Raw genomic sequence first — 26,696 nt, 5'->3', positions numbered from 1 at the left:
CCTGACACCTTCGACCTTCCTTGGTGGTAAAACACCTTACGAGATGCTATTTGGGCAAAGTCCTTATAAACATCTCAGAGTTTTTGGTTGCTTATGTTTATCGCATACTCGAGGCCATGACAAATTTTCCGCTAGGAGTAGGAAATGTGTCTTTATTGGGTGCCTTTTTGGGAAAAAGGGGTGGAAATTGTACGACCTTGAGTCTGGTGATTACTTCGTCTCATGAGACGTGGTGTTTAGTGAGGCCGAGTTTTCCTTTGCCACTCCGAAATATCAACCCTCAGTAACCAATCCTCCCGTAGCCAAAGTAAATGATGGGTTGCTTTGGGCCACTCCTAACATGGTATCTGAGTCACCTCGTATAGAAGTCAGAGGGAGCGACATGATCAATGAAGAAGAACATCAAAACACGGATAATGATAATGAGGCAGGTCCTCTTGATGAGACAATGAGCCATACAGATTGCTGAAATAATGAAACTCCAGTTGCTCCTCAACCCACCATGGAGTTGTTAGGCCACGGACATCGAGAAAAGCGGACCCCCAACTATTTGCAGGACTTTGTCATGTTAGGACATTCCCCCATCTCTTGGAAGACTAAGAAACAACATACTGTCTCCTGTTCCTCGGCCGAGGTGGAATACCGGTCAATGGCTACTGCTAGTTGTGAGTTGAAGTGGCTAAAACATCTATTGTCATTTCATTCGCAATGAGATCCAAGCCGGCACCATTGTGCCTTCCCATGTACGTACCAGTGAACAAGTTGCCGACATTTTCACAAAGGCTCTCGGACAAAAACAGTTTGATTATTTCTTTCCCAAGATTGGCATTTGCAATCCTCATGCACCACCTTGAGGGGGACGGAGATAAGACTCGTGAGAGTCCCGGATCTGTAAGTTACAGGAGAGTCCCAGATCTGTATGTTACCAGATAGGAAGTCTTTTTGTTTTGTTTTCCCTTTTGGATTAGGAAGACCTTTGTTTTTAGAAAGTTTTGGGGAGCAAGGAACTCCACTGTTTGTATATAAATATCATAAGGTATCAATGGAAGAAAACACACCTTTAGCTTCCGAAATTTTTCTCAGGTTGATAACAAGTTAGCAAAAATAAGTTGAATGGGGGCTCGGATTTCCCTGATCCTTTAGCTTTCAATTAAGCTATGTTAGTTAAGTTCGCTTAGGGGTTTGTGTCTAACCCATCCATCTTGTGGTCTAGGGTGGTGAAACGAAGTATGTAATAGATAGATGGTTCCTAATCTCACAATTTCCTTTGCAGGAATCTTGGGGTTGGAAGTAGGAAAAATGTCTGGAAAGCTATCTAGACATTACAAGGTCAACCGAAGATCAAAAGTTTTCTTTGCGTTGTTGTTTAAATGCTATTCCTATCAAAGAAAATTTGTTTAAAAAACACATTAGCAATACAAGTAGCTGTGACATTTGTAAAAAAGAGGTTGAAAGTGTTATGCAACGTTTCTTTTTTTTTTTTTTTTGACCATGACCGTAGCATTTGGTTTGAAAATCCTTGAGTTAAATCAGGCTAATTCTTTTAGTAGCAGGTTTTCAGAATGGTTGGCCCTCTGTGACCAGCATGGCAAGGAAGAGATCTGAGAGCTAGCTGCTTATGCATTCAATTGTTATTCTATGGAACATTCGGCTTTAAAGGAACAATCAAATTTTTAATAATGCAGATGCTAATAGTTCCAATGTGTTGTTTCTGATTCGCAGGCAAGTGGAGGAGATGAAGAGTCTTAAGAAGGAGGATATACAAGGAGTGTGCCCTTCTAATGTGCACTCCCTGTTCTCATCTTGGAATCTACCGGATTCGGGCTGTTTAAAGCTAAACTCAGATGCTGTTTTCGAAACTAGTAGCAGAGAAGATTTCAGGGTGGTTACCACAAATAGCTCAGGTCTGTGTTTAGCAGTTTCTTTTGGTCCCTGCCATGCTTATTCTCCAGTTAAAGCCACGTTTTGAAGCAGTGAAGCTTGCAATTTCCTCGAATTTCTATAGAGTTGTTATTGAAAGTGATTGTAGTCAATTGACTATTTTACTCTAATTCTTGTAGCCACTTGCATTTTCTGGTGTTGGACATCATAGAATTAAGCAAGATCTTGAAGGTTTCTTTCAGCAAAGCCTGTAGGTCTGCAAATCAGGCTGCAAACCTAGCAGCTCAAAAAGGTCTGCTTTCTACAAGCCTGTTAGTTGGTGATCTGCCTAGTTGGTTGGATGAGGTGCTTCGAGAAGACATGCTGGTTGACTGTTGTGTTTGTGCTTGCTTTTTTCCTCAGTTCAGTTTCTGTTGCTTTGTGTTTGGCAGTTTCGTTCTTTTTGTTTAATGAAATGTTGTTTCCTACCAAAAAAGAAAGAAAGGCTTAGAGAGATTTATTGTAATGAGGGGAAACCTTTTACAGAAGCAGTTATAATTACTTATATTTCAATAAAAACATTAAAGAAGTAAAATCCTCATGTGCTTACAACTATGATACCAAATTATTTTAAAGCATCATAAACTAATAGAAAAGAAAAAAAAAATCTTACATCTAGAGGATATATCTTAACGTGGAAATGCCATAGATAATAATGCATCTTTCTCCAAACTATACTGCATAGATGCATCAGATGGATAGTGCCTTAGTGGTACAAGGATAGGAGTAGTGATTCCAGATTGTAAACTAACATTCTCTCCTTTCAATTCTTGAACACATGACTTTATTTCCAACCTTTTTAATCCTTCCAGCTCCATGGCAACTTCTTTCATGGTGGGCCTGTGTTCCCCTCTTATGTTCAGACATCTATTTGTAAGGTCGGCAACTGCAAAAATTTTTTCAGCTACACGATCATCTAAAAGCTCATCCTCAATGATTTGTAAGAGACGATTTTCTTTCATTGAAGAAACAAAATATGTAGCTAAATTCCTTTGTTCTTGTGATCTTTCAAAACAAACTGGTTTTTCCCCTGTTAAAAGCTCCACAAGAACCACTCCAAAGCTATAAACATCACTTTTCTCTGTTAACTGACCACTATGAAAATATTCTGGGTCTAAATAGCCCAAGGTCCCTTGAACTAATGTAGTTACTTGATCTCGATCTGTTGGAAGTAACCTCGAAATTCCAAAATCAGAAACTTTTGCTGTATAATTATCATCCAATAATATGTTTGTGGATTTGATATCTCTATGGATGATTGGTATTGAAGCTGCAGAGTGTAGATAAGCAAATGCACCAGCAGTTTCTATTGCAATCCTCAACCTATCTTCCCAAAGCAAGGAGATGCCATTCTTTCTTTGAATATGATCGAACAAGGTTCCATTGGAGACATATTCATAAACCAGTAAGGGTATTTCAGTCTCCAAACAACACCCCAAGAGTTTCACTACATTTCGGTGGTTAACTTGAGAAAGAATAATAATCTCATTTATAAATTGCTCAATTTTGCCATCATCAACTACTTTAGACTTTTTAATGGCAACTACTCGGTGATCAGGCAGAACACCTTTATACACTGTACCTTGACCACCTCGGCCTAGGATGCAGTCCTCATTGTACCTATTGGTTGCCATCTCTAACTCTTCAGCTGTAAAGATCTTTAAGAACTCAAAACCACCTTCATGTGAAGATATTCGTTGTTGCAAAAGCATGCCACCATTTTGTTGAAAGAATTTTTCTTTTAGCCTCAGGAGTTTGCGTTTCCTTATGATGAAATGTAACCAAGAACCACCAATGAGTAAGAATATGGCACCGAAACCTATACCTGCATATAGCATTAATTTGAATGTTACTTGGTTAGCAGAGCTATTATAATAGTAAGGGAGAAATGTATCATATATCAGTCTTTTATATTAGAGTGGGTTCATCTCCCTTTTCACTACAAGAAGGAAGAATTTAATTGGTTTTTCTTCAAGTTAAGATACATGCCAGTGTCATGCTTGCAGATAATTAGTAAAATATATGTGGGTAAAGTCTTTAGTTCAACTCTTGATCTAGCAATCTCTGAAACGTGTACACATTATCTTATATAAATATAATTATCTGTCTATGAAGTAGTCATACACTAATTCATGCAGGATCCAAAACTACTAACATGAAAACTGTTTCTTGATGAAGAAGGATTACCTAGAAAGACCTTAATCGCAGGAAAGATTTTACTCTTGGCAATGCATCTTTGACCATCTTTTTTACCATCACCATAGCTATTCTTTGGACAAGAGCAGTTGTAAGAACCAATTGTATTCGTACAACTGCTTACACAAGGATTGTTCTTTGGATCTTCACACTCATTTATATCTGCCAGAGCAAAACAAAGATAGAAAGAAGCATTACATAGGTAGCTTGAACCATGCTCCGAGCAATTAATATCCCATATATCCGTGAACTCCTACCTTGGCATCCAGTGGGGAGATATGGATTTCCGTGGTAGCCATTCAAGCAATGGCAAAGATATCCAGGGCCATTTGTGGAGTCTGTGCAGTTGGTGTTCTTCCCGCAAGCATAATCATTCGCTCTTTGTGCTTCCTTGCAATTCTTCTCTCGAATTGCCCAATCAAGTACTACTGGAGCTTTGATGCCAATGTTTACAATGCGATCCACATCATTTCTTGAATTCCACAGGGAAGATGCATTTGAAGTGAACCACATTTGGTCAGATAGGAAGGCTAAGCCACATCTGCTGATCTTCCAAGAGTTCGATTTGTTGGTTGTTTTGGCATACTCTCGAACTTCCAGAGTAAATGCATGAAGATCCTTCGGTATTGCGGTCTGGCAGCATCCAATGCCGTCACAAGGTCGCCCAGTCAATACGGTATCATAAGGACAAGATGAAATGCACCCCAAATTGAACTTACTAGAACTATAACCGGACAAGACGCCAAGTGTGTTACAACCAACAGCCGTGAACTGGTTTCGGGTGTAGGATAATCTGTATACATTTGGTAACAGCATAGGTGTAGTGTAGCTATAACTTTGGTTGTCTCCAGTATAACAGTAGATGGAAGCCCAGGTGGAGAGTATAATCAGTTGACCTTGTAGTGATATGTCCATAACGAGAATTTCTCTTATCATTAACAGTTGAGGAGGATCAGTGGCAGTGTTGCAGAACAACTTAAATTCATCTCTGAAACAGGTTGGATCATCTCCATCGAGACCGAATGGGTATGGGATGCTAACATTCCCGCATTTGTTTTGGCATCCTGGCTTTGTCTCTAAGGATGTGGATTCTGCTGCTGCCATCAACACAAATGGTCAACTGGTGGTGTTGTATCTCACATCCTTCTTAATACAAGACATTATTGAAAATTTAAATTAATTCACACCTTGGCATCCCTCAGGGAGATAAGGATCTCCTTGGTAACCTTCAATGCAATGGCAAAGAAATCCACGGCTATCGTTGGAGTAAGAGCAGTAGGTGTTCTCCCCACATGCATAATTAGTAGATCCTTTCTCACAGCTCTTGTTTACAGTAGACCAGTCGAGTACTGATAGGTGCATGTCCAAAACAAAATCCCATTAGTAACATTTTAATTTATAAACTAAACCAAAACATTAATTAATATAAGAATAATACAAGAACATAATTATATATTAGTTATTCATAAAATACATATTTATATACACACCTATACACACACATATATATATATATATATATATATATATATATATAAAATATATATATAAATGGTTTAGCCTCCAGGTCGGTTTTTAAAACACTGATTCGTTTTGTTGAGCGAGCATTTGCCAAAACCGTCTTAAGTGTGTGTAAAAGCTTAAAACACTACATCAGTTTTGCCATTATGGAATTATAGTTGCAGGAAAAAAGAACCCAATCAATAAAAAAAAATATGTGCCAAAGAAAATTGTAAAAAGACAACTAAAAACGAAAAGAATTAAACTGTATCATCATAGAACCTATTTTATCCACCAGGAAAAAAAGGTTGAAAATGCTGATCAAAGACTCAAAGCCACCACCTAAGATTATTTGCCATCAAAGATTAAAACGGTGTGACAAATACAATTGGTTTATTAATTGTCTAAAAATAATTTAAAATTTACAAATAATTATTTTAGTAATTCTTTAATAATTACTAATCCTATAATCAATTAATCATTATTAACTATTCGTACTAATAAATATTATAATTTATAATCTATTTAAAAATTGAAAATAGTAAAAGATAGTAACATTTAATAATATTGATTTTACTAATAAAACAAACGGGTCAGACCATAATACATCAACATGTATGTATGTATGTATGTATGTATGAACATATATTATATCAATAAAATAATGTATATTGTATTCCACATAAATTATATTTTATATGTATTAATTAATGTTTAAATTATATTTTTTATTTCATGTTTTAACTTTTCTTTTTAAAAAATGTCAAAATTTTGGATTTGATGCCAAAAAGGGTTTTTTGGAAAAAAAATAGCAAGACAAGGCACGTCTGGCCCTTGGGACACATAAGTCTTGAAAGATTACCACAAATTGATGTAAAGTTCACCCTAATTAGACAACTGAATGCAAAGTTATGGCACCTAGAAGTTTGCATATACATTTAGCGTGCAACCCATGACCTAGTGATTTGGCTGAATAGGTCAACGGTTCAGCCACTAGGGTCGAACAATTTTTTACCAAACCCTAGACTTTAGGAAAGCTGAACAAAATCATGGCCAGGTGACGGTTTGAACAATTCGACCATCCAATAGTGGCAGGTTTGAAATACTAACTTTAAATCTATTTAAGTTTCTCACTTAAAAGTAATTGTAAATTTATGTTAATATTTTTCACTAATTTAATATCCTTTTATTTTCTATTTAAAAATAATACAAATTAATAAAATTAGTAAAGAATAATTACTTTTAAAACCAAATTATAATTTTTTTTTGATTAACAAAACCCATGCATCGCAGAGGTCCCAACCAGTACTTTTTTTTTTTGCAATTTTCATTGTTTTCTGTATATCTCATTCTTTCATACTTTCGTTTGCATTTTGCTTCATTTCCTCCTTTTCTTCATTTTTGTTGTATTTCCTATATATTTCCTACTTTTGCTTTATATTTTGTGTTTTGGTTGTATTTTATCATTTTTCTACAAAATGAGGGTGGGTTCTTGTCACAAATGAAATGTTTGGGGCCTACTATTTACAGTACTCCCGTGCATGATGAGTTTCCCGTCAAATTATTGAAATTCTAAATCCGAATACAATCTGAAATCCAAAGTATTGGATTCAAATCAGATTCAGATATAATCCAGCTTTCCTTCATTCAATAAAATAACGAATTAATTATTTTTTACTTATACATATAACTAAAATATTATATTTAACAGAATATATACATATATGCATATTATTATATTTTATATTATGAAATTTGAATTTTTATCAATGAAGTGGGATCAAATCAGGTATTTGATTTTAGCAGTCCATTGACAACCTTAATGTATTAAGGACGTTAAGGATTAAGATAAATTTAATAATTAATTAAAAATAATATTATAATTATAAATAATACAATTACAAAATTAATTAAATACACTTAAATTAATTAGGTAGATATAATTGCTCTCAAATAATTACTATTATTCATTAAATAATTAAATAACTGAGTAGAGTTGATAATTAAATACTTAATTAATTATGGTTAATTAATTAATGATAAGAAGTTACTCTCGATAAATGATAATTAATTATCAAACGTTTTGAGAAAGTAATTTAATAGTAAATTACCATATTTAATGTATTATTTAAATTATAGTTATTTTTATTTTAAATAATATTAAGTTATGTTATAATAATTATAATAATAATAATTATAATTAAATTATTATTGGCAATTACTTAAATTATTAAGTATAAATATAATTAATAACTATGGTAGTTACTTTTGAAAATTACCATAATTTATGCAAATTATGTTACTTAATTATTTGCCTAACTATTCGAAACTAATTTAATTGTAAACTACTATTTGAATATTTGTTAAGTAAAATAACTAATTAAAATAATGTATTATTTAAGTAAAATATCACAGTAATTAAAATAACTTCACATTTATTTAATTAATTAAGTAAGTAAAATAATTCCATAGTAATTAAACTCAACTTAGATCCGTCCATTAGAATTGGGTTTAAGGCCCGAGACCAAGGCCAAGTTAGATCTATCCAATGTGAGCCCAACCTGCACTAAATTTTGATTTACTCAGTTTGAGCTTTATATATATATATATATATATATATATATATAAAGAAACTCAACCCTCGAAATTAAAAAAAAAAAAAAAAAAGAAACTCAAACATTTAGTCCTAGGCCCAACCCAAGGACTTAATATCCAAGCCTAATCCATGTAAACAATCTCGACCCAGGCTAGGCTCCCTTAAGTTGCATCCCTAGCTGTAGGTCCCTTTTGAGTTTAGACCTGTACTACATATGGGTCCACTAGCTTGATACCAAAATGGCTTTATATGTTATACAACAGTTGTAAGTGCAAATTATTAAACAAGCTCATGATTTAAATTACTTATTCAATTAGGTAACTTATTTATGTACTTAAACAATCCTAATTAATTTAATTAGGTAGCATAATTATTAATTTTTATTACTAATAAAATTATAAAATTTATAATTTTAATCCATTTAAGTTATATTTAAAAAATGGGAATTGTAAAAATTAATTCAATTTTGTCAAAATAATAATAAAATAATAATAATAGTGATAATAATAATAATAATAATGATGATGATGATGATGACAATGACAATTACTAATTGAAAGTTCAATTAAATTACTAATTTTATGAAGAAAATAATTTACAATAAAATTAGTTTATCAATAAAATTAATAAAAATAGTAATATTACAAAATTAATCTTAAAATGATTAAATTAAGAAAGCTTTATAGTAGGCATATAGCCTAACCTAGCCCATCCCATGATCACACCTAATTAGGAATGTCATAGGTCTCTCTCTAATAGATCATAGCAGAATAAGGATGTCAACCCAATAACCCCATAAACGAATTTCCAACTTAAATTAATGGCTCGAGCTTTCAAAATGTGTCAGAAAAAAATACAACGAAACATTGCGACATGGATTGTGTTGGTATCAGGTTGAGTGGATTGGCATGGGTTTAACTCAACCCTGACCTAACCCAACTAACCCGACTCAATACTATGCAGATTCTGTACCTGCCCCAACCTATAGGGTTCAACTCAATACCAACCCAACTTGTTCCATAGTTTTTCAACTTAATACTTTTTGAAAGCTCAAAAGCTATTAGTTTAAGTTGGAAATTGGTTTATGGATTCCAAAGTGAAAGAAAAAAGAACAAAAAATAGTGAAATAAATCATATACTTTAAGAATAGGGGTTAGAAGTTAGACCAAATTACAAGAATACCCTTTATATGTGTAGGGGTATTATATACCGATGGGTAGGGGTTAGCCCAACTTAAAGCAGATGAGGGTTAAATAGTCAAAATTCTGACCTAATCCTACACCCAATTTGGGTTAAGCAAGTATTAGAAGAAATCATAAACGTTAAGGTTAGGGGTTAGAAGTCAGACCAAATTACGAAAATGCCTCTTATATGCCTAGGGGTGTTATGACCCAATGGGCCAGGTCAGCCAAACCTTCACACGATTTGCGTTAAATAATCAAAACTCTAACAAATTATAAGAATACCCTCTATATGTGTAGGGGTATTATGACCCGATGGGTGGGGGTTAGCCAAACTTAAAGCTGATGAGGGTTAAATAATCAAAATTCTGACCTAATCCTACACCCAATTTGGGTTAAGCAAGTATTGGAAGAAATCATAAACGTTAAGGTTAGGGGTTAGAAGTCAGACTAAATTACGAAAATACCTCTTATATGCCTAGGGGTGTTATGACCCAATGGGCCAGGTCAGCCAAACTTTTACACGATTTGCATTAAATAATCAAAACTCTAACCTGACCCTACACCCTAATAAGCCTGACCTTGTAGGCATGAGTCAATTCGAACTTAAACCATTTAACTTGATCCATTGACAGCCCTAAGAGAGGTACAACTTGGGCTAACTCGGATTGGGAAATTGTTAAAAGTTCAATGGGCCAGCCCAAAATGGTCATGACTGATGCAGTCCTCAAATCGGATACTGACTTGCATCTTCTTTCTCTCCTAAAAGTATACATATTCAAATTTGATTGGTTTATATATTTAAAAGGGATTCAAATCAAATTTGGTTCATATAAATAAAATAAAATTAAAATGATAAAAATATTGTATAGTCTTTCATATTATAATTTATGAACAAAATTATTTAAAATTTACTTTTATAAAACTTGAATATAAAAACACAACAGTCATACAAACATTATGAATAGACACAATATAAATATTTAGTACACATGAGCATTTACATTTGAATTCAATGGAATCAGATTATGTTGGATTAGATATATATGTGAATTTAGGGGTAGATTCAAGCCGAGTTGAGCTAAATATTTGGCTATTTGAGTTTGGCTCGTTGAAACTGTGTTAGGCTCAAGCTCGAGCTCGATTCGAGTTAGAAATTTGAGCTTGAGCTCGGCTCGGTTCAAAGTTCGCAAGTTCGAGCTAGGCTCCGCTTGAGCACAATGCAAGCCAAGTTTTTTTTTATAAAAAAATAAAAAAATATACATATAAAAATATTTTTTATTTTAAATACAAAAAATTAAGAATTATAAAAATTATTTATTATTATACATGTAAAAAACAAGAAAAAATATACATATAAAATTGTGTTTATTTTACATACAAAAAAAAGAATTATAAAAATTATTTACTATTTTACATAAAAAATAAAAATATCATTTATAAAATATTATTATATAAAATAAAAAGTTCTTATTATATATATGCATTTGTATATATATGTATATAATAAAAAAATATTTATTTATTATACTAGTCACACGAATCAAGCTTCACTGAGCTCGGGCTCGGCTTGATTAACAAACCACCCTATATAACCGAACATTTTATAAACCAAGCTCAAATAACTCATAAAAAACGCGGTTTGTGGCCACCCCAAATGTGATGCAATTGTAAACGGATGGTAGTAGGCTGCGGGACCCCACGCCAGTGATAAAATACATGGATCTCACACTCAGAGGTTGAATGAGTGTGAGCCTCATATATCTTATCACCAGGTCAACTATCTTTTCTTCCTGACAGGCATAATAAATTCATACCTTGGCATCCACTGGGAAGGTAAGGATTCCCATCGTAACCTTCCATACAATGGCAAAGATATCCAGGTCCATTTGTTGAGTTCGTGCAGTAGGTATTGCTCCCACATGCATAATCAGCCGCTACTCTTTGCGCTTCCACGCAACTGGTCTTGTTTCGAATTGCCCAGTCAAGTATTAATGGATTTCTCAACCTATTTTTCTGAAGGTAATCCAAGTTGTTTCTCATAGTCCAGAGGTCGAACACATGCGAGCTGAGCCATTCCTGCTCTGACAGAACGGCGTATGCGCATTTGCTGGCATTCCCACTGTAGGATATGCTGTAATAATTTTCAATGCATACCCAGAAAGAACTGAGGTCCTTGGGTATCGAGCTCTGGCAGCATCCAAGGCCTGCACAAGGTAATCCTGTTATTTGAGTATCCTCCAAGCATAACGAATCGCAACTAATATAGAGCACCCAGCCCGTGTAGTCGTACAAATGTCCATTCATCTCGCAACCGACAGACATGAATATATTTCTGATGTTGGAGACCCTGTACGCTTTCTGAAGTTGAAGTGCAGGGTCGGGACTATTCCACAGCTTGCTGTCCCCCACCTGACACTGGACGGCGATTTGAATGGAGGTCGTCAGTTGGCCCTGCAACGATATATTCAAGACGGGCTGGCCGTCTTGGGTCTGCAGCACAGGATTGTCATTAGAGGTGTTGCATATCAACTTGAAATCGTAATCCATGAAACAGTTTGGATCATCTCCTATACCAAACGGGTATGGGATGCTGATGTTCCCGCAGTTGTCCTGGCAGCCAGGCTTCGTCTGAGATAAGGTCGACACTTCTGTTGCCTTTGTTATGGACAGAAGCCATGGTAAGATGAGACGAAGCAACATGGGCCAAGGCATACTTGGATGAAATGAAAATTGGGGTTCTAAACTCTGAAGGTAGTCCTGGAATAATGGCAAACTGATAATACTGCACTTTGTTGTTGATGAATATCATCTACTATTATATATAATAAATATTAGAGAGAATGACGATTCATCCCAGGGTCAGAGCAGGAATATAAATATATGCAGTGCAAATACAAGTAAAATAATATAAAACCCACATATTTGTATTTATAGTTTCGTACTCCGTCCAAACTGAACTGTAGGAACGTAAATCATAGTCACAAATAAATAAATGTAAATTTGAACTTAGTGTATATCATGGGAGATGACTTGGTCTTGACTGCCTGAGCAACCTCTTACCTGTTCCTTGAGTAAAGGTAAAAAGGATTGGTGTGCCCAAATGTAAACGGATTTTAATATAATGTTATTGTAAAAGGTAATTTTGATATTTTGAAAATATCATAATTCAGTTGAGGGTAACATTTTCCTTAAAATTGAAAATAAACAAACTCTAACCTTAAGCTGTATTTGGTTTGGTACAAAGAGCGAAGAATTTGGCTGAAGGGGTATAATTTAAGAATTCATAATTTCGATGAATATAACACTAAAAATAGGATATACTTAGATGATAATGATGGTGATGATGAAAGTCTTAGTTTTCATTTATTATTTCATCAAACCAACCACATGGCTCCCTTTCCTATTCAATCCATTCATTTAGTCAATAAACAATGTCAAGATTCCTTTTAAAAATAGTTTTTTTTTTTATTACACAATAAATGTTGCAACCCTCCACTTGACCGTGTCATTGTCTGTCAAATTAAGGGTTGCAACACAATAAATGTTGCAACCCTCCACTTGACCGTAGCAAATATTGTATACGTTCTTGGACCCTAACCCCTATTTTTTTATAAGTTTGTTAGATAAGAAGTGAATTCACACTCACGACACTGATGGTATATCCTTTTGCTACATCAGCCAATCTAAATTTGTCACAGTAACCCATGTTTCAAGAGACTCCCGATTAGACCGAGTGATTGGACTGATTGAATTGGGAATCGGTCATAAGCACTTTGAGTTCAATTTTGGAACTTGAAACCATTCGACCCGGGTTTGGAGCAGACAGTAGGCTGTTTGACTTGGGAACCGGTGACCAAAACCATGATTTTTAAAACTGACTTATATACTTAACCGGTTAGGGGTTTGGTTATTGGGTTGAACGGTCCGATCGTTCAAATCAAACAGTTGGTCTATTCTGACAAAAGAATAAAAAAAGTTAAAATGGTCAAAACCATTTAAATGATTAATTGCCTAAGTCAGTGATTTACTGATCAAAATCAATGGTTTTTGGAGAAAATCCGGTTCTAAGGAAAATCGAAACCAATCAGCCGGTTTTTCCGGTCCGATCATCCGATCTGATTCGGTTTTAAAAACTATGACAAAAACGGTTTATTTTATTGTAAAGTTAATTTTGACTTCAAACTGTGGTGACAGATAGAAACATTCCAATTGGAAAATGTTGTAGCCAAGGTGAAATTAATTAATAAAAATTTTGAATTTTGGCAATCTAAGAATTGACATTTTAATTATCACACGTCCACATGCCATTGGTATTAAGTGAGAAGTAAATAGGGTATTAAGAGAGAAGTAAATTATCACCTGAAGTGAGAAATATATGATGTACGAGAAAAAAACTTACTACCAATCAATTGCCAAGTAGTAACCAATCAGATGTGGTTTTATCAAAATCCACGAGAGGTTGTAATTAGTAAAAGCCTTTCTAATATTATGTCTTTTGGGCATCATAGATTTCCCAATCACATGGATTTGACTATAATACTAAAAAAACACGATATTAGATAAAACTTACAACAAATTAACTAACATCATAAAGGTAGTAACCAATAGAGATGTATATGGTCCCCTAAATGTTAGGGCCCATAATTCACATTTATAGTTCATAATATTTACCGATGACTATCACGGTATGGATACATATATCTAATGAGACATAAGTCTGTATCATTTGAAAAGTTTAAAATACAAACATAAAGTCAAGAAATAGTTGAGGAGACAAATTAAAATACTTTGATCAAATTGAGAAGGCAAATATTTCTCTGATTAATTCAAAGACTACTTAAAGACAATGGAATTATATCACAATTGTCTCCTCCTACAACAGCATAATTAATTGGTGTCTCAAAAAGAAGCAATCTAATTTTACTAAATATGGTTGAATCACTTTTTGTCCACTTAGAGTTACCCATATCCTTCTAGGAACGCAACTTAGAGATTGTGATTTATATTTTGAATCTGGTTCTAACTAAGTTCCCAAGAGTACTTTTGAGCTTTGGACTATCAAGAAAAATCAAGTGTTAAACACATTAAAGTATGAAGTTTTTGAATACATGTCAAAAAGACAAGTGCAGAAAATTGAAATCCAAAACTAGTAATTTCCTATTTATAGGCTATCCAAAGGACTCTATGAAATACCTCTTTTATGACACAAGTGTTCTTGATGAAGAGAATTTAGGAATAGTGAGAAACATCCCACAAGTTCCAAATACCAACACCTAGTTTAAAAGATCTACCTAAGTGTTTAGACCTCCTATTCATTTTGGTTATTATCAAGAAAAGTTAATTGACGGAAACCATGGACAGCAAAAAAACACCCCGAACTTATATGAAAACTATATTAAATATAGACTCCCTAAAGTGGAAAGATGCCATAAATGCCAAATGGGCTCAATAAAAACCATCAAAGTATGGATTCTTATAGACCTAACCCCAAGTTAAAAGCAATTCATTTCAAGTGAATCTACAAAAGGAAAAAAAAAAGCCCTGATGGAAAGGATGAGACATACAAAAATCTACTAGTGGCAAAAGGTTACATTAAAAGAGAAGGAATCGATTATAAGGAGACCATTTTGCCCATGGTCATGCTAAATTTCATTACAATACTATTGGCAATAGCTATTGTCGATACAAATTTTGTGTATTTGATTAATACAAAGTATGGAGACAAATTACAAAAAAAAAATAATGTATAATAAAAAGAATGCAAGAGAATTAAACACTCTTTGATTTCCGCTCGGTGACATGAGCAACCTTTAATCAATAGTCGAATTCAATAAACACGAAAGCCACTGGCATATTTCTTGTACTTCTTGAAGTGTCGATGCAAATTTCCTTGATTTTAGTGCTTTTGAAGATTTGTTGTAATTTCTTTTCACTCTGAGCTTCGTACTTGATAGGATGTGAATGATGCTTTTCTAAGAAAGGCCCTTTTGTAGTGGCATGATTTTCTTGAGAGAAATTGAATCCAAGTGTGTTGTAGGGAAACTAAGAAGTTTTCCTTTTTTTCATTTTTCTTCATCTTTAAATTTTTGGAATTTGCAAGAGCTTGTGATTCCTTGCAATCCTCAAGTAATGGTGTGTGAGAGATTCTTTCAATGTGATTGTGAGAAAAAAAAACTATTTCTTTCTAGGCAAGGGTATTTTTAGCCTGGGAATTGGGCTCCCACCTCAACCCACTTTGTTAACCAATACCATGTAAGTGGGGTGTTAGGTTAGGGTTCACTCCCACACATGCTCCATTATATAAGAGTTAGTGGTTTTGGCAAAGAGACCACCCTATTACAATAGGACATGGGTCAAATTGGACTTAGTAAAATTGGATCTATAGAAAAATTTTTTATTAAGAAGCTCTCCAATGAGTTACCAATCTACCGGAACAAAGTGATCTACAGGGAAGTTTCCTAGTGCCTATCCTTTCCTAGTCTTATGTGGTTCATTAGTGATGTCAAATTCTGATAGGAGGAGAACCCAAATAGCTAGTTTTCTTGTTAGTACATGGTGTATCATGATGTACTTGAGAGGGTCTGCTCTTGAAGGTGGACAATATGTGCCAACATGTAGTGTCATAGCTTCTTAATGGCAAAGATGAGAGCAAGATAAGTTTTCTCTATGGATGAATAATTCAACTTGGGTCCTATTAGTGTTCGATTAATATAGTAGAGTGCATTCTCTTTCCCTTCCTCATTGACTTGTTCTAATAAAGCTCCCAGTGACTGATCTACTATAATGTATAAGATGTACGGCTCCTCAAGAATTCGTGCGACAAGTACTAGTGGTTTAAGGAGGTATTGCTTTATGCTCTCTAAGGCACTTTTGTAGGCTCCATCCAACTCAAATGGGGCATCATTTTCATCATTTTGTTGAATGATTGACAATGTTTTGAATGATAACGATTTTTGATAGATCAATTTCAATCACTTAATGGCAAACAATGAACCCATGGAACTTACTCGAGGTGACTCCAAATGCACACTTAAGAGGGTTCATATGTAATTAAAATCTTCTTAACTTGTTGAAGATGATACACAAGTCATCGAGGTGGTCTTAGATTTTCTTAGATTTGATAACCAAATCACCAACATAGCACCCGACCTTCTTGTGAAGCATTTTATCAAAGATTCGTTGCATTGAGCATCGGTACGTAGCACTAGCATTCTAAAGCCCAAAAATCATTACTTTATAGTAGTAAATCCCGTTTTGAGTTTGGAAGGCTTTGAATTCTTCATCCTTAGGTGTAATGTGGATTTGAAAGTATCCAAATAAAACATCCATGAAAAATAATGCTCCATGTGCTATAGACGCATCTACCATGAGCTAAGTGATAGATAAGGGAAATACATCCTTTGGACATGCTTGATTTAGGTCTCAAAAGTTAACACATACCCAAATTTGACCATTTTTCTTCCTCACAAGGACAATGCTAGCAATCCAAGTTGGATACTTCGCCTCTCAGATGAAGTTAGCTTCAATAAGCTTGTTGACTTCTACTTCAATTTGTGGAATTAACTTGGGCCAGAATCAATGTTATGCTTGCTTAATTGGTCATACCCTATTCCTAACAGAGAGGTGGTGGAAAATAACCTTAGGGTCTAATTCAAGCATTTCCTTATATGTCTAAGAAAAAATGTCCTTATACTCTTGAAGTACTTCGAAGTATTTGGCCACCACTACTAAACTTAAAAGTGTATTGACGTAGACTGGTTTAGGTTCTTCTTAGTGCAAGGTTCATTTCCTTCAAGTCATCAAATGTTACTTAGGTTTCCTCTTCAAAGGTATGTGGAGTAGGCTCAATTTCTTCACCTGAAAAAGAGTTTAATGGATATTCATCCACCTCCTCAATGGTGATGTGATTAATTGAGACAATGTCTTCATCCTTAATTAACTCTTCACTTTACTCCTTCATGCCTTGTTTCGAAGAAAGTTAAACTTTGATTGAGATGATGATGGAGATGTGATGGCAATATTCTATTATCTAACTATCAAGGTCTCATTAGAGGAGACTTCTAAGTTTGCCACCCTCTTCATCTGAGAAGGAACGATACTCTGAGGCTCTCTTTTTCTTTGTAGCAACAATGCATTGTAGGCTTTGGCTTTGTTGTTGGCTTTTTCTCTACATACTAGCACCCTTAGGCTCAATGCGGAAGAGTACTGAAGTCCTTTTTTATTATGTAGATCATGTTGGAGTATCTACTAATTCCCTGAGTTTATTGAACAATGATTACCTTTCACTTGGTTCTCCTAGTCAATTAAAGACTGAAGCATGTTGTCTATGCTTCCATTTCTTCTTGTCAACCACTTCTACGATGATGTGCTTAGACAATGCATTAGTAAAATTTGAGTTAGTGGATTTTGATGGTATACTAAGTCAACATTTTGCTGAGTGATATAAGAGTTTCCACTCTCTAAAGTTCTTTGTATGTTTGTCAAGCCATAGGCTTGCCCACTTGCAAGGATTGGCTCAAGGTCCTTTAGCTGGTGATTCTTACATCCACCATACCCTACCTTTCTAAGGAGCTTTTCAATGTTGGGTCAAACCATCCTTGTTGTTGCCTAGCTTTACTGGTTGATGAAGTTTTAAAAAATCCCTTTAGTGGTGGTTCAAAAACCAAAGACTTAGATTCTATAGAGATTGGAAGCACAAAATCCTTCTCGAGAACTTAAATGTCACTCCTTGATATTGGTGCAATGCTTAATGTAGCCATTACGTCAAAAGGTAGTTGCCATTCCCTTCCCTTTTACTTTGGTGTGTAATGTAGTATGATGACTGAGTGGTTATTAGAAGAGGATGCCAAAGGTGGAGTTGTTGGCAATGTAACAATTGCATGCTAGTTTTGTAAGGACATTGTCATTGCTTGAAGATGAATTTTCTCCTTTGTGCATTGTGTCTTCCTTTTCCTTCTAGACCTTCATTGTGGAAAACTTCAATACCGAGATTGGAAGAGCTTCTGATATGACCTTGTTAGTATTGGCATCGACAAAATGTTCTTTAGCTAAATTAGAAGGCTCAATCTTGGTAACTACTTTCCTCTGTGTTCCATTATGGTAGTATTTGAAGATTAGTGCCATATTTGAAGGAACCACCATTATTTCATGTAATCGAGAACATCCCAAAAGCAATTGGTAGGATATCTTAGTGTCAATGACATATAGAAAAGCTGAAGATGTCAAGTCTCATATTTTTATCTCGAGGTGCACCATGCCCACAATATGTCCTATTTAATTGAAGCCTTAGATTGTCAGCTTGCTTTTTAACAATTCATTCTTGTTAATCCCAAGTTGTTTCTTTGTAAAGACTAGCACGATGTTGATAGTGAATCCACAATCAATGAGGATGCATGACATCTTTTGTTCATGAACATATCCAGCAACATACAAGGGTCTATTATATGGACGGAACACAAGTTGTAGATCCTCGTCTATGAAGGTAATTTTTGCCATGCAATTTGTGTAGTCATCCCTTTTTAGTACTTTTCTTTGGTACTTGTTTGGGAGAATTCGGGTTCACACCATTTCAAGGCAAACCTTCTGTGGTAGTCAAGTGCTTGGGTGAGACTTAAGTGGGATGGCACTTCCTCTAACTAATTTGTTTCTTCTTTATCACACATGGGGTAATCTTGAAAAAGTCTTGCCACGTCTTCTACCTCATCAAATAAAGCTTTTTCTATTGATAACGATGTCTCTTGTTCATCAATTGTCACCATATATGTCGCTACACACTCTTCTAGAAAGAGTTCTTTATGCATGAATTCCAAAAGGGTTATTGGAGTTGGATGAAGTTATTGAAGCACTTCCTCCTCACTAGATGGTGATATCCAAGGTGCTTTCATCTTTACCACCTTCTTGGATGTATTGTGTACTCACCGCTTACTAGTCAACATTGATATAGTTGACGCTAGGATGATAGGATGAGGAGACTTGTTCTTATCTCGAGAGATGACAATCCATCCAACCTCATCTTAAGGAGATGTTTCAAAGACACTAGAGTAGATGAAGATTGTCTTGCCCCCAATCGAAATGATTCCTTCAAGTTAGTGTCGTATTAGTTTTCTTGATGTGGAAGGCGATCACCCATCTTTTATCTCTTATTCCAAAATGGATGATTCTTCCTAATAGTTTAAGTCATCAGTTATCAACTCATAAAAAGTTGGGATGTTGGTATTTCCGAACCTTGTCATGTCAAAATAGGCATAAATCATGGTCATCTCTTGATCAACAATAAGTTGGATAGGAATTTCTCCCTTTAGGAGGGATGCTATAGGAAAATGCATTATTAAGGGTCCAGTTACCTTGCCCTTAGTCTCCATAATTTGAGGAGAATCTATCGAGTATTGTTATGGTGTTAACTTCCCTTTTATAGTTCCAGAGTTCCTTGAAGTCGAGATGCTCACTATAGCTTAACTAAAAGAGGAAGAACCTATGAAAAATGATACTAGTTGTCAAGAGACCCAAAAGTCATCTTGATGACATTAGTAGCAAAAAACTTGTCACCAATGTTTAACTCAATCTTTCCTTATTCTACAAGATGAAGTATTTTGTCATTCAATACAAAACATTTATCAATTGGATGACTTATCATTCGATGGTACTGAAATGCTTGGGTGGTAGAATCTCAATCAATTTTGCTTGGAGATCTTAACTGGTGTAGTAGTAATAGTCATGACTTCCTTTCTTTAGAGGAGGTAAAGGTCTTAGAATCCTTCTTGGCTTCCTTCTTAGATTCATTCTTCTATGAGGATCACCTAGTTGAAGATTCCCGTGTTTGGCATTCTAGAACTCCAAGTCATGAGCTCAATTAGCCATCTCTTCTAAGGTGGTAGGCATATTCCTTTTGAAATTGTAGAGTATACCCTAATGCATCCTTGGGACATGTGTTTATGGTAGAGGATTGACTGATTTGTACCTTGCACTGAAGGGTGAGGTTTTTCCACCGCTTGTTCTGATGAACTCATCATTTCTTTCCCCTATAGTAGAGAGTTTTGGAAGTCTAACTGTTTGATGTGTATAGTAGAAGCAAGTGAGGAATTCTCTCTCATTCTAGTCCCAATTGTCAATAAAACGTGGTTGGTGGTCAATATACTAGTTAAATGCTGTGGACATGAGGGAGCAAACAAACTTTTTCACTATTTGGTTACCATAGGTACCCGTGTTACAAGTCTCGATGAAGTGGGCTATGTGTTGCTTTGGATTGCCCTTCTCGTTGAACTACTGGAGCTTAGGTTGTTGGTAGTTGATCGACATAAGCATCTCATCAATGCAACAAGGGTATGGTTTGGCATACATAAAAGAGGTTTATGGAACTCCTCCATATTGAGCCTTATGGTGTCAACAATCATATACTAAAGTCGTTGCACCATTAGAGAAGTGATAGATGTTTGAAGGGTTTGAATCCATTATATAGATGGCTGAACCATGCTAAATGACTGGGCAAATTTCAAAAATTTTTCTAATCCATCTTGGTAACCAATTTCCTGGTGACTTTAATAACTAAATTTTCTAGATCAATACTGCACTAAACTGGAACAGATTTGAAACCTAAATTAAAACTAATTATACCTTATATGGAGTCACAAATTGTAGCTCCAAGAATGGTAGTTCATGCCCAAAATTAGTGCCAAATTCAGCCTCCAACTGAAGATAGCATAGTGAATGCAAAGACGATTTAGCAACACTGTTTTCTACAAAATTGCTATGTAACTTGCTTGGGTCAAATGGGATGTTGAGCCTGATTTCCCCAACGCTTTTCTTGCAATAAGTCAGAGGAAAATTTAATAAAATTCAGTTCTTGAAAAAGCTAGGATGTGATAAGGTTTTTGAAAGAGAAGATAGAAGAGGAGAGAACAAGATAGTAAAGAAAACAAGTTATGTTTTTCCTCTTCCTCTTAACCACTTTATATGGAGCACTCTCCTAATCTAATTAGGAGATTATCCGAATATGATTTGGATCTAGACACTTTTATGAAATAAGTATTATCCTCTTAAGAGGATAAGTGCTCAACACCTAGAAACATGCCCGATTTTGACACAAATCACATGACAACTTAAGTAGTCATGTGATAACTTAATTAATCATAATAGAAATGGGCCTTCGGCCCAATTTCCTTAAAGGCTTAAGTCCCAAAGTGTTACATGGCCACTTTTGGTATGATATTGTATGGCATGAAACCCCACAAAGATCTCACACAAATCCATAAGGGTTCGACCGCACCTCTGAAAGAAATTAGGCCAAATTCAGTAGTCAAGGTAGTGAACCCCGAGCCAATTAGGATGGCCTTAGTTTGGAACCAACATTTACACCGAAATGATCCTTGGATTCAGCCACTCTATGGAGACTCAAGGATAAAGGACTTATGTGAGATAAAGCCCATCAACTAATCAGCCCTATAATGATCTCTTACACTTAATCTCTTGGCCCATAATGATCACAACTCTGCTTGATAAGGAAGGACCTCTCCCTTGGCTGCAAAGTGCAGTGTCACACTCTCTGCTCAGATGGATCCCGGGATTAAAACCTTTTGCAAACATTTTTTCATAAAATAATAGTATAACATATAAATACATTTTGTAAAACCAGATTTTAAATACAAGTGTAAACCACTACCAATAGTTTAAGTTTCCATCAAAGAGAGTGTAAACCCTGATATTCACTTTGTCCAACAAATGGACCAATCCTATCACTATAATCACCCACTCATGTGAATTCTTAGATTACTCCAACATAGCTAGGTATTTGACCATTGATGGATCTCACCAGTTGGAATATCAAAGATAGCCCAGTTTAACACCTAGAGCAATACCATAATCAAGTTTGGAGTTATGTGTAACTTTTCAGTTTTCCCATTTATCTCCAAGGTCCCGAGCATAACTAGAAATTAGTCCAGGTTCAGTGCTTTTGATAAACACCCACTAACTGTACTTGGGGTCAAGCCATAGAAACTGAGACAAACTACTTAAACTATTTGATAGCACACTAGTGTCAGCCTTGTGAGGATAAACTCTCCAAGTCTACCCAATGGTTGAGAACATTCTAAACTAACATGAGTCTGTTAAGTGTCTAGTTTAAGAGGTAATACAGAAAAAACACACTAATATGAATATGAAATAACGATGTACTTTATTCATTTACAAATCAATATTTATGTACATCAATCTAATTGGAGGTAAGGGCATATACTGTCTAATCTTTGAAGTGTACATTAGAAGCAAGTGAGGAATTCTCTCTCATGCTAGTCCCAATTGTCAATAAAACCTAGTGGGAGGTCAACATACCAATTAAATGTAATGGACTTAAGGGAGAAGGAACTACTTCACCATTTGGTTGCCATAGGTTCCCATGTTACAAGTCTTGATGAAGTGGGCTATGTGCTGTTTCAGGTTGCCCTTTCTCATTGAATTACTGTAACTTAGGCGGATGGTAGCCGATTGACATGTGCATCTCACCAATGCAAAGTGTAAATGGCTTGGCATACACTAAAGAGGTCTATGGGACCCCTCCATATTGATCCCTTATGGTATCAGCAATCATATATTAAACTCGTTGCACAATTAGAGAAGCAATAGATGTCCAGAGGATTAAAATCCATCATATGGATGGATGAACCATGCTAGATGGCTGGGCGAATCTCATAAATTTTTCTAACCCATCTTGGGAACCAATTTCCTAGTGATTTTGATAACTTAATTTTTTGGATCAATCTTGCACTTAACCGGAAAAAAATTGAAACTGAAATTAAAAATATTATACCTGATATGAAATCAATAAATTATGACTCCCAAAATAGTAGTTCATGGCTAAAATCAGTCCCAAAAACCAGCCTCCAACTAAAGAAATCATAGTGAATGAGAAGCCGATTTAGCAACATTGTTTTCTACATAAATACTATCCGACTTGCTTGGATAATGTGGGATGTTGAGCATGATTTCCCAAACATTTTTCTTGCAATAACTCAAAGGAAAAACTGATACAGTTCAATTCTTGAAAAGGATAGGTCGTGATATGGTTTCTAGGAGAGAAGAGAGGAGGAGAGAGCAAGACAGTTAAGAAAACAAGTTCTGCTTTCCTCTTCCTCTTAACCCCCTTATATGGAGAACTCTCCTAATTTAATTAGGAGATTATCCAAATCTGGTTTGGACTTGAACTCTTTTAAGAAATAAACATTATTGTCTTAAGAGGATAAGTGTTACATACTCATAACCATGACCAATTTTGACACAAATCACATGACAAAAGTTGTCATGTAATAGATTAACTAATCATATTAGTAATGGGCATTAGGCCCATTTTCCTTAAAGGCTCATGTCCCTAAGTGTTGCATAGCCACTTTGGGTCTAATATTGTATGGCGTGGAACCCCACAAATATCTCACACAAGTCTATGAGGGTTAGTGAACCCCTAAGCCAATCAGCATAGCATCAGTCTAAGCCTAACATTTACACCTAAAAGATCGTTGGATTTAACCACCCTATAAAGACCCAAGGATAATGGACTTATGTGATATAAATCCCATTAGGTAATTAGTTTTGTAATTGTCTCTTACACTTATACACTTAACCTCTTGGTCCATAATGATCACAATACTACCTAACAAGGAAAGACCTTTCCCCTATCTACAAGGTGCAATGTTACACTCTTTGCTTAGATGAATTTTGGGATTAAAAACTCTTGCAAACCTTTTTTTAATAAAATAGTAATATAACATATAAATATATTTTGCAAAACTAGATTTTAAACACAGGTGAAATCCATTGCTGATAGTTTTGGTCTCCATCAGAGAGAGTGTAATCCTTGATATTCAGTTTGCCCAACAAAGGGACCAATCCTATCACTATGATCATCCACTCAAGTGAATTCTTAGATTGCCCCAATATATCCAAGTATTTAACCCTTGATGGTTCTCACTAGTTGGCATATCAAAGACAATTTAGTCCAACGCGTAGTGCAATACCATAATCATGTATAGACTTATGTGTAGCTTTCTAATTTATGTACATCAATCTGATTGGAGCTAAGGGCATACATTACCTAATTTTTTATGTGTACAATAGAAATAGTGAGGAATTCTCCCTCATGCTAGTTCCAATTGTCAATAGAACCTGGTTGGAGGTTAATATACCAGTTAAATGTCATGGACTTGATGGAGTGAACTAATTTCTTCACCATTTGGTTGCCATAGGTTTTCATGTTACAAGTCTATCCAACAAAACATTGAATACTAATAATACTCCTGTTATACCACCAAGTGACACTCCTTTGCTTGAAGAGATAGAGTTCATGGGAGATACCATTTTAGAAGAGTTAAGAGAAAGTGGTGAAGTTTTTTTATTTTGTTTTTAATTGATCTAAAAATTAACTTGTTTCAATTTTATTAGTTAATTTCAATAAATTTTAAGAAATACAAATTTTGGTAATTTGTTTTTTATGATCCTGATAGATTCTTCTAAGACTCAAAAGCGAAAAGGGGGCAAGGTAGAAATCAATGCAAGGAAGTGGCAAGACTCAGAAATGGAAAGAAATTAAAAGTAACTTTCTTCAATAAACATATTTTTGGAAAACACCACACCTCATGGTCAAGACACTTGGGCAGAATAGTGTGTGATCGCAACATTTGTCCAATGCGAGTGCATTCATGGAAAGACATTAGAGAAGAAGATTAGAATCACATGTGGTTGCGGTTACGATAACTCCTTGCATCATAAATTTTAATTTTTGTATATTTTACCACTTGTTTCCTCTACTTATTATATTTTTTAAATTCATAAATAAACTCATATTATTGATAAAATTTCATTGCTACTTACAATTTTAGATTATTGTAGGACAAATTTGAAAATGAGCATATAGAGCATTATCGTGAGAAGGCCTTGGAGCATATGTGCGTTTGCATTAAGAAATGTACCTGATGAGAGGGGGTGTTTTTGTGAAAAACTGAAAGAAGGAGGGCGCCTCCAATTTGCTAAACCCAGTTTGGAGCCCCTCCTGTTGTATTAGCATGTTCCCAACGTTTTAACAAATCCTAGGGTGCTTTTTAACCCATTCTTTTCACTCTAAATAAACCCTAGCCTCTCCTAACTGCTAAATCTTCACCTTCCATCCCTTCTAATCTCCACCATCCATTCTAGGTTACTCTATTTTTAGCATTCTAACCCTAGGAGTCACCTAACTTCTACTCTTCACCATTCAGCCCTTAGCCATTAAATCTTAGCCTTCCATAATATTAGGTGCCTTCTCCTTTTCTTCTTAGCCTTAGAATCACCCTAGAACCATCCTAACTCTTCATTCTAAATCCTAGGGCACCCATATTTTTGCTAAAACCCATCTACTGCCCCTCTCTTTCTCTTTAATTCCAGTTATATCTACCATTCTTTATAAAAAGGATCCCAGGGGCCTTGGAGAAGGGTTGGTCAATTCACCCAGTTAACAAAGCTAAGGTTTCTTGAGGAGTTCAAGGGTTATAGAAAGGGAGGACAACCAAATCTTGTTAAGAGAGGTTCCTCTAAGCTATTTAACCATTCTACAACTATTGCCACTGGATCTGATCAACTATTCTTTTTTTTTTTCTATTATTTTTATTTCTACAATCTTTTAGATTTATTTCTTGTTCGTTTCTCTGTTTTGCATATCTGAATTCGTTCAATTCAAGGCTAAGGTGTCTTGAGGGGTTCAAGGGTTGTAGAAAGGACGGATGCCTAATTCTTGTTAGGAGGGGTTTTTGCAACCTGTCTGGCTGATCTACAGCTACCGCTACTGGATCTGCATTTTGGATCACTTTTTTTATTTTTTTATTTTTCTTGTTGATTCCCATACTTTATTAAATTCTGATTTTTATTTATTATCTTATTTAAATTCGAGCATTTAATTTCAGCAATAATAGGTTTTATTTTCGTATTTTCTGCCATTCTTGATTGCATTCTCTTTTCGGATCTAAGTATATATTAATTTTTCATTTGCTTCCCTATGGATACGACCCACTTTCACTCATTTACTATGTTAGTATTTGTTTGAGAAACGGTAAAAATTATAAATATTTAAATTAGTGTTCTGAAGTGTTTAATGACGTGCTTCTAGACACACCAAAGGCACAGGGTCATGGATAGGTCATAGGTGTGTTGAAGCTTTGGACAGTTACAGAGCCATAAACAAGTTTAGGTTCATGCTATGAACAAGTCTAGATCAATTGACAGGTTTGGATTTAAGTTTTGAACAAGTATAGGGCCATGGACAGGTCTAGGTTCAGGTTTTGGACAGG

At 35.1% G+C, this 26,696-nt stretch overlaps 1 protein-coding gene across 4 annotated transcripts; it reads right to left on the bottom strand.

Moving 5' to 3' along the window:
- Nucleotides 1–1,689: 1,689 nt before the first annotated feature.
- On the bottom strand, nucleotides 1,690–12,241 carry LOC148874135 (wall-associated receptor kinase 2-like). Of its 4 annotated transcripts, none has more exons than XM_088965112.1 (6): nucleotides 11,211–12,241; nucleotides 5,304–5,465; nucleotides 4,374–5,213; nucleotides 4,108–4,278; nucleotides 2,534–3,745; nucleotides 1,690–2,345 (listed from the first exon to the last, which is right to left on the bottom strand). In XM_088965112.1, the coding sequence occupies exons 1-5, from the start codon at nucleotides 12,106–12,108 to the stop codon at nucleotides 2,550–2,552; spliced, it is 3,267 nt and encodes a 1,088-aa protein (XP_088821238.1). In that variant the 5' UTR covers nucleotides 12,109–12,241; the 3' UTR covers nucleotides 1,690–2,345; nucleotides 2,534–2,549. The 4 variants fall into 4 exon arrangements, with proteins under 4 accessions (XP_088821238.1, XP_088821240.1, XP_088821239.1 ...); XM_088965114.1 differs by having other exon boundaries at nucleotides 4,374–5,210; XM_088965113.1 differs by lacking the exon at nucleotides 1,690–2,345 and having other exon boundaries at nucleotides 2,413–3,745.
- Nucleotides 12,242–26,696: the final 14,455 nt, after the last annotated feature.

Source organism: Nelumbo lutea, chromosome 1 (genome assembly GCF_056320005.1).
Source record: "Nelumbo lutea isolate HS-2025 chromosome 1, American lotus-T2T, whole genome shotgun sequence".
Classification (NCBI taxonomy): Eukaryota; Viridiplantae; Streptophyta; class Magnoliopsida; order Proteales; family Nelumbonaceae; genus Nelumbo; species Nelumbo lutea.
The sequence above is the reverse complement of the archived record's forward strand: the minus strand, read 5'-3'. Positions and strand labels throughout refer to the sequence as shown.

Bases quoted from the DNA above. Each gene is read 5' to 3' on its own strand.
- LOC148874135 (XM_088965112.1), bottom strand. From the start codon at position 12,108: ATGCCTTGGCCCATGTTGCTTCGTCTCATCTTACCATGGCTTCTGTCC. The intron at 5,214-5,303 runs GTGTGAATTAAT...TGTTGATGGCAG, and splicing joins TCTCCCTGAGGGATGCCAAG to CAGCAGAATCCACATCCTTA. The intron at 3,746-4,107 runs GTAATCCTTCTT...TGCTATATGCAG, and splicing joins TGCGATTAAGGTCTTTCTAG to GTATAGGTTTCGGTGCCATA.